The sequence below is a fragment of the Orbicella faveolata genome, unplaced genomic scaffold (assembly GCF_042242905.1).
Source record: "Orbicella faveolata isolate gen_17 unplaced genomic scaffold, um_ofav_v1 contig_27, whole genome shotgun sequence".
In the NCBI taxonomy this organism is placed as follows: Eukaryota; Metazoa; Cnidaria; class Anthozoa; order Scleractinia; family Merulinidae; genus Orbicella; species Orbicella faveolata.
The window spans coordinates 6,954,908-6,961,567 of record NW_028301555.1 but is presented as its reverse complement, the minus strand read 5'-3'; the positions used below and the strand labels follow the sequence as shown (position 1 = coordinate 6,961,567).

General features: G+C 38.9%; 2 protein-coding genes across 2 annotated transcripts; one reads left to right on the top strand and one right to left on the bottom strand.

The window, feature by feature from the left end:
* The first annotated feature begins 537 nt into the window (after positions 1 to 537).
* LOC110049525 (uncharacterized) lies at positions 538 to 3,971 on the top strand. The gene is made up of 3 exons (XM_020755322.2): positions 538 to 676; positions 829 to 1,871; positions 2,126 to 3,971. Exons 1-3 carry the CDS (start codon positions 627 to 629, stop codon positions 3,214 to 3,216), a joined length of 2,184 nt encoding a protein of 727 aa, XP_020610981.2. The 5' UTR covers positions 538 to 626; the 3' UTR covers positions 3,217 to 3,971.
* LOC149107403 (U6 snRNA-associated Sm-like protein LSm5) lies at positions 3,967 to 6,650 on the bottom strand. Its single transcript, XM_089297025.1, has 6 exons — positions 6,561 to 6,650; positions 6,093 to 6,188; positions 5,525 to 5,552; positions 4,879 to 4,951; positions 4,574 to 4,590; positions 3,967 to 4,082 (listed from the first exon to the last, which is right to left on the bottom strand). The coding sequence occupies exons 1-6, from the start codon at positions 6,598 to 6,600 to the stop codon at positions 4,067 to 4,069; spliced, it is 270 nt and encodes an 89-aa protein (XP_089153151.1). The 5' UTR covers positions 6,601 to 6,650; the 3' UTR covers positions 3,967 to 4,066.
* Between the last annotated feature and the right edge of the window lie 10 nt (positions 6,651 to 6,660).

Here is a 6,660-nt window from a genome sequence, read left to right as displayed (position 1 = left end):
GGAAGTCAATGCCTGTTTTCTCGGAAAAACCACGTGGTAACGACAAGTGGGACAAACCCCCTTGCTTCGTTTCGCTTTCAGAATACCATTCCCTTAAAGAGCTGTTAATAGCGGTTTTTGTTGTTTGCTGTCTGAAATCAAAGAAAATTGGCCGTAAAAGGCAGGAAGCACAGAAAACAACCCAAGTAAGTGAACCTTTTTCGCGAGTTCGTGAAATGAAAACTGCTCGAGGCCTGAATATTTCATTAACACAAGTGAAAACTCACTGTAATGATATTGTATTTATCGATTTACACCTGGTGATAATTTACATGTCGTGGAGCTTAAACCTTTCGAATTTATGGCCAAGAAGTATTTCACAGAAGTCTAGTTTCACACTTTGTCTAGATAAAATAACGAACCTTAATTTACAGCTTTTAATGGATCTATATTTACATTAAATTCATTTTACATTATTTTCAGTTTCTTTTGGTGAAAGAATCTGGGAAATCCCTTAATATGTAATGCCTTTCAGTTTCGAAATGTTAAGAACAAAACGCTTATAATTTCCTAAAGTGATAAAACTTAAACCGGTTTTTAAAACGTTGCTCTATATTCTGAAGAAATCATTTAAGATGGCGTAGACCATGAGCTTTAAAAGAGATCAAACAGTACTCCTAGCCTTATTCTTAACAAGGTTTATAGACTATGACATATGTATTCAAATTATAAGCAGATATCTCTTTTTTCCTACCTATATACATAAAATGATTGTCACTGTTTTTCTAAGACTATAGTCCATTGGGCACACTTACATAATCAATAATTTTTCAATTCTCTGTGTTCCAGCTTTTTTATTATGATTCAAGCAAAGAAGAGCTGCGACAGAATTTCACTGACTCAGAAACTACGGCGATACTCTGTAGATCATGTGAAAATAACGAAAGAAGACACAGACCGGGCAAAGCGACTAGTTGATAGTTACATCAAGAATGAAATCCTGCAATTTATTTCCAGTAATTCTCCCCTTGCTATCAGCAAGCATGAGTATACAGGGAGTCTGTATGAGAGGCTCAAGACAGAAGCAGCTGACGAGGTTGATGTTATGGTAGTGTTACAGACAGCCAAGGAAGAAGTGATCCAACAAGATTGCGGAGTCCCTGGGTTTGTGCTACTAAAGGCGCAAAAAGATTCACCTCTTCAAAAATACAGCAACATAGATGGTTTCATTATCCCAGAGAAGCTGCGAGCGAGTTGGTTTTATGGTCTTGTTCAAAAGGCTGTGAATGAACTCACAGCTAAGAGTCCTGCATTGCCTGTTGAGCTGGAGGTCCGTGCACATGGCCCTGCTGTGCAGCTAGACATCACTGACAAGGATTCAGGAAAGAAGTTGTCAGCTGATTTAGTGCCTTCCTTTCAGCTAGGACCCACGGAATACTTTGTTGCAAAAACGTACACAGGGAAGAATTTACCAGCTTGTGATCCCAAGCTTTTCTGGCGGCAGTCCTTCTCACTCAAGGAAAAAGCAAGATTACAAGAAATGGACAAGGAAGACCACGGCTGTAGGCATGAACTTCTCAGAATTGTAAAAACCATGATTCGGGCAGAACCAACTTTTGCCAAATTGACCAGCTACCATTTAAAAACAGTTTTTCTAAGTTACAATTCCAATCCAAAGCTCTCATGGGGTGCCAACATGCTGGGAGAGAGATTTATCAAATACCTGGAAGAGCTGTATGCTGCCGTGGACAGCAAAGTTCTTGATCATTTTTGGGTGACAGGAGTTAATCTGCTGGATAGTATACCAAGTAAAACACTGGAGAACATGGCTGATCGCTTGCGCCGGATTTTGGACAATGATAAAGAGAGAGATAAAGTCCTCAAATGTCAGCGTAAGTAATATAAATTTAATCATGTGAAGCTGCAAATTATAGTCAGTTATGCAACTAGAAGTGCCCTTAAGGGGATGGATGGGGGTGGGTATGCTCAAATATCAGGAAAAAGAATTTTTTTCTACCCATCCCTATCCTCAGTCACATCACTGCCCAAGACCCTCCCTAAGAGTAATCTGATTATAGCCTGGCTGCTCTCTTGTAGCACAGTCTGCAAAAAATTCAACGTCTAAAAATTGTTTCTTTCAACTCAGCTTCAGGTCAACTGGCTTCAAATGGCAAGACACCAGAAAGCTGCCCTGTTCCTTCACCAGGAAAGCAGCAGCAGTGTCCGCCTACCACGTCCCAGACTCCTACAGATCTCTTGCAGCTTCTGCGAAGACTCCTGGACAATCTGGGTGCAACTCTTAGTAAAGAGATCAAGTGGTCAAAGGAGGTGGTTGACCAGAGTTTGAAGGATGGGGTGCTTAAATACTGCCAGGAAAATTCTGATCTGGTCAGCAGGTTTGAATACGGTGGAAGTTTGTATGAGAATTTGAAAACCATAGGCCCTGATGACGGTGATGCTATCATTCTTGTTGCCTTGAAAGCAAAAAAAGGTTTCATTTCCTCTGATGTGAACGAGGCTGGTTATGCAGTCATCAAGTCATTAGAAAATTCCCCTTACAAAGCGTTTTCCAATGAAGATGGCTTTCTCATGCCAATGAAATTCAAAAACTGGCTTTTGAAACTAGTCAACTCTGCTGTGAAGAGTATCAGCAAGGATGAAGTGTCATTTGTGGGTTTAAAAGTTTCCAGCTGCAGTGCAGGTGTTAAAGTTCAGATTCATGAGCAGTCTAAGGTATTAGAGGTTCAGCTTGTCCCGGCATTTCAACTTGGCAGTGATCACTTTGTCCCTCCTCCAAGTCAGCATGGGTATCTTCCACAGGGTGTGGTCCATGATACAGCGTGGAGCAAGTCCTACACCTTGACACAGAAGATGCTGCTCAAAGACATGGACAAAGATCATGGCTGTCGCCACGACTTATTCAAGGTGGTTGACACAGTCCTCCATCGAGAACCAACATTTTCCAGTTTAACATCTTTTCACCTCAAGATGGCTCTGCTCTGGTACAACAAAACAACCGATGACTGGCGCAAAGATGACTTAGCAGACAGGTTTACCGAGTTTGTTACTTTTTTACGAGATGCACTTCAGCAGAAAGTCCTTAAGCACTTCTGGATCAAGGATCTTAACCTGCTGATGGATATATCACCCACTACACTTGGGAACATGCATACCAGACTGTCAACTATCCTGAACAGTGAGCAAAAGAGAACAAAAGTGTTGACACTAGAAACATAAAGAGGGGAAGAGCTGCTAGCAGTCTACTTCTAATGAAAGGAAGAAGCCAAGATTGAGACGGTAAACAGCCAGTCAACTCTTTTCTAATAGAAACTTTGCTATAGTGTAGAACGCACTGGATGCATCCCTCAGGAGGTGGAACACCATTATGTAATGAACCCAATGATCATGGCAGAGGTCTCCAGTGTAATAAACTGTATTTCTTCAGCCACACCAAAAAATTATAATAATTAACAGTTTACTGTAACATATTAGGCACAGAACCCCAGTATAACAATTAAACTTCTGTTATAATGAACGCAATCTCCCAGTTTTATCTTTAGGGTTTCATTGTATGATATCATTTAGTAGTGGATAGTTACTTAAAAGAAGTTACAAATTGAACTGATAACCTTCCAAGGACCTCAATTTTAAAAATTTTCCAGGCAAGAATACCCCTGGACCCCCCCCCCCCCCCCTACAGGGGACTGCCTTTAGTAGTCCGTACTTGTATCTCAAACCTCCTTCTCTAACATCCTCTATCCGCCCCAGGTTAGACTATTGTTCACATAGTAGCTAAGCAATAATTTTTGTTGCTTGAAACTTACAGCTTCAAACCTATCAAACAAACTATTGTTTATAACTGTAACTTGAAAGTTAAAATATTAAGACTGTACTTTAAAATTGAGACAACCTGCTTCAAGGAAATTAGAAGTCTTGTATGTTGAATATTTTATCTATTTTGTTGCTAGTAAATAAAAGACAGTCATATCGTATGTGTATCATTTATTATCTGTTACAAAAGGCAGTGAATACAATGTATGTACAAGCAAAGAACTCGAAAGTTGTAGTCCTGTGGCAGGCCTGGATCTCAGATCTCTGGTCCCCTGTGAATCTGTTAAGGAGATAATAAACTTGTCGATAATAACCTTGTGCACTAGCAGACTTGTAACCTAAGATCCCAGACTTGAATTGGGAAGGAGAAATGTTCTGTGCAAGGAGAGGGAGGAAAACAGACAACCCAGAAGAAAACAGGAAGTAGAAAGGCTAGAACAACTTATCATATATTCATATGGTTTGCAGTTTGGGACCCAAACCTTTGGAGAGGCACATGATTGACCAGCTGTGTTGGTCTTTTATAACAACCTAATGCCCTAAAATTCAAGTTGAAAAGCATAAAACAATGTGGATGGAAATAAATTATGTTTTACGAAGAGGTGAAATTCCAGAACAGAAAAGTATGCAAGTTAAAGCTACATGTAATCCTAGCAACAAGAGACTGGACTTACCAACAAACAAAAATGCACCGGTAATAAATAAAACAAAACGACAAAGTAACAAAAGATAGTAAAACAAAAACATTATTTACAAAGGATACTCTCCACCAGGGACAAGCTAGGAAGTAAAACCAGAAAATAATATTTAGTTTACAACGTAAAAGAACAAAATTTTCACGGCTATAAGCCATACTTAATATGACAATCAATGGGCCTTAAAAAACAAAAACAAAAATTAGATAAAAATCTACATAAATGAACATTGTACTGATCAGAACCCACGGGCATGATTTTTTTTTTTTGAATTTCTGTTTTCTTACAGTTTCATTTAAAACAATAAAACCATTGAATGGGAAGAGTTTGTGTGCTAATGAAAAGTGCAGTACTTAAGACACTTTCATATTACCATTGTTATGTTGTTTCCGTTTAAGAGAATCTGATCAAGTTTGGTTATTCTGCGTCCCTCAGGTGTGTTTTCACTGTTGAAATTAACAATATTGATGTCAGATCAAATCTGTTAAATTCAGAGTTCAGGTTGCCTTAGCTTGCATGAAGCCAATGCTGTCACTAAGTTTGATTCACCTGTAGCCTTGACATTTTTGGCTTTTTCTGGGTGAAATGTATTAACTACCGCCAAGTTGGCCCAGTTCATCGTACTAAGCCACAGCAGGTGTTATATGAGGTACGGTGCTTATGGACGACCTGGAAGTGAGTAGGAGTATATTTTACGATGGTGTCCTAAAGCATCCCAGGTTATACCCAGCATTATGTGGCTACATACGAGTGGAGAGACAAACTTTGAGAGAGTTATGTGTAAGTGTCTTGCCCAAGATCACAAACCAGGGCTTGTTCCCTTTACACCCTACATTCTCGCACACCAGAGACTTGCTAACATTTTCAGATGTCTATGCATATGACCAAGGTGTACCATCAGGACTTCAGAGGTTTTCATTTCTTCTCTTTTCAAACCATGGCATACACAGTTGTTAATGCTACTGTGTGTCACAAATGTGAGAATAAATTAAGACTTATCAAACTCAATTAGTACTTACAATACTGTGACATCCTCTAAAACTATGTCTAAGAATTAATCAAGGATAAACCTGTTTTGTCTCCATCAGATTTTGATACGAGCTAAACTACCAGTATATGTAGGTCTCAAAAAGTTTTACTAATCTTAATGGTTCTGGCAGTAATAAAAGAAGCCTGCTTGAATCAAAACAATGTATTTAAAAAGTTAGGACATATGCAAAACGCTCCTTCTCCTGCTCCTTGCTAACAATTCTACAGCTAATTTCAGGGTTCTGTTGATTATTTTATGTTATTTTAATAAGTGTTAGTTTGTGTCTGCAGTTAGTACAAGTTGGTACTAGAATGATTAGACACAGTACTAAAGCTTTTTATACATGATTGATTGACTGACTGACTGACTGACTGACTGACTGACTGACTGACTGACTGACTGACTACTTGATTGATTGATTGATGATTATTTGATCGATCGATCGATCGATCAAATGGTTAATGGATTGACCGATTGACAGATAGAGTTATTTAACACATGTACAGCTACATATTGACATGGACATGTACATCTACACGTAAAGGCAGAAAGGATATTGACATAGTCATCGAATCCCAGAAGTACTCCCACAATTTCTTTGTCACTCTTCATTATAATGTGAATACGTGATCCAATACACTTGTCTATCAGCTCTGAAAGAAAGAAAGAAAGAAAGAGAGCCAGATTATAATTTAAGCATAAGTTTATGACCGGGTCTCCAAAGCTTATAATCCTTGAACGGGTCAACTACAGGTAACATAAAAATTCTCCCTAGCTGCTACCATACATTGCTCGTAGTTCTAAGTGGGAGAATGTTTCGGAGAATCAAATCTTTCCTTCTAAATTATTCTGACAGTCGGAAGTATTTCTGCACGTGTTGTAAGTAGACAGCAAGATTTCAATACTACATTTTGACCTCTTTCCCATTCTTCTGTTCTAGAGTCGACAATCGTATAAAATTCTATGTTTTATCCATCTCCTCGAAATTTTTGAAACTCAGATCCATGGAAACAGACAAAACTTACCAAGAGGGAGCAACTGAGAGTCACTTCCCGCGGCCGCCATCTTGTTTTATATCCTTCTCATACATGACATATCTCATAGCCTATAGCAGCCCAGCTGGCC

Excerpts from the sequence above, each read along its gene's own strand:
- LOC149107403 (XM_089297025.1), bottom strand. The coding sequence starts at position 6,600 with ATGGCGGCCGCGGGAAGTGACTCTCAGTTGCTCCCTCTTG. Across the intron at positions 6,189-6,560 it reads CTCTCAGTTGCTCCCTCTTG|AGCTGATAGACAAGTGTATT; the intron begins GTAAGTTTTGTC and ends TCTTTCTTTCAG. Across the intron at positions 4,952-5,524 it reads TTAGAGGATGTCACAGTATT|TGAAAACACACCTGAGGGAC; the intron begins GTAAGTACTAAT and ends TAATTTCAACAG.
- LOC110049525 (XM_020755322.2), top strand. The coding sequence starts at position 627 with ATGAGCTTTAAAAGAGATCAAACAGTACTCCTAGCCTTATTCTTAACA. Across the intron at positions 677-828 it reads CTAGCCTTATTCTTAACAAG|CTTTTTTATTATGATTCAAG; the intron begins GTTTATAGACTA and ends TCTGTGTTCCAG. Across the intron at positions 1,872-2,125 it reads TAAAGTCCTCAAATGTCAGC|CTTCAGGTCAACTGGCTTCA; the intron begins GTAAGTAATATA and ends CTTTCAACTCAG.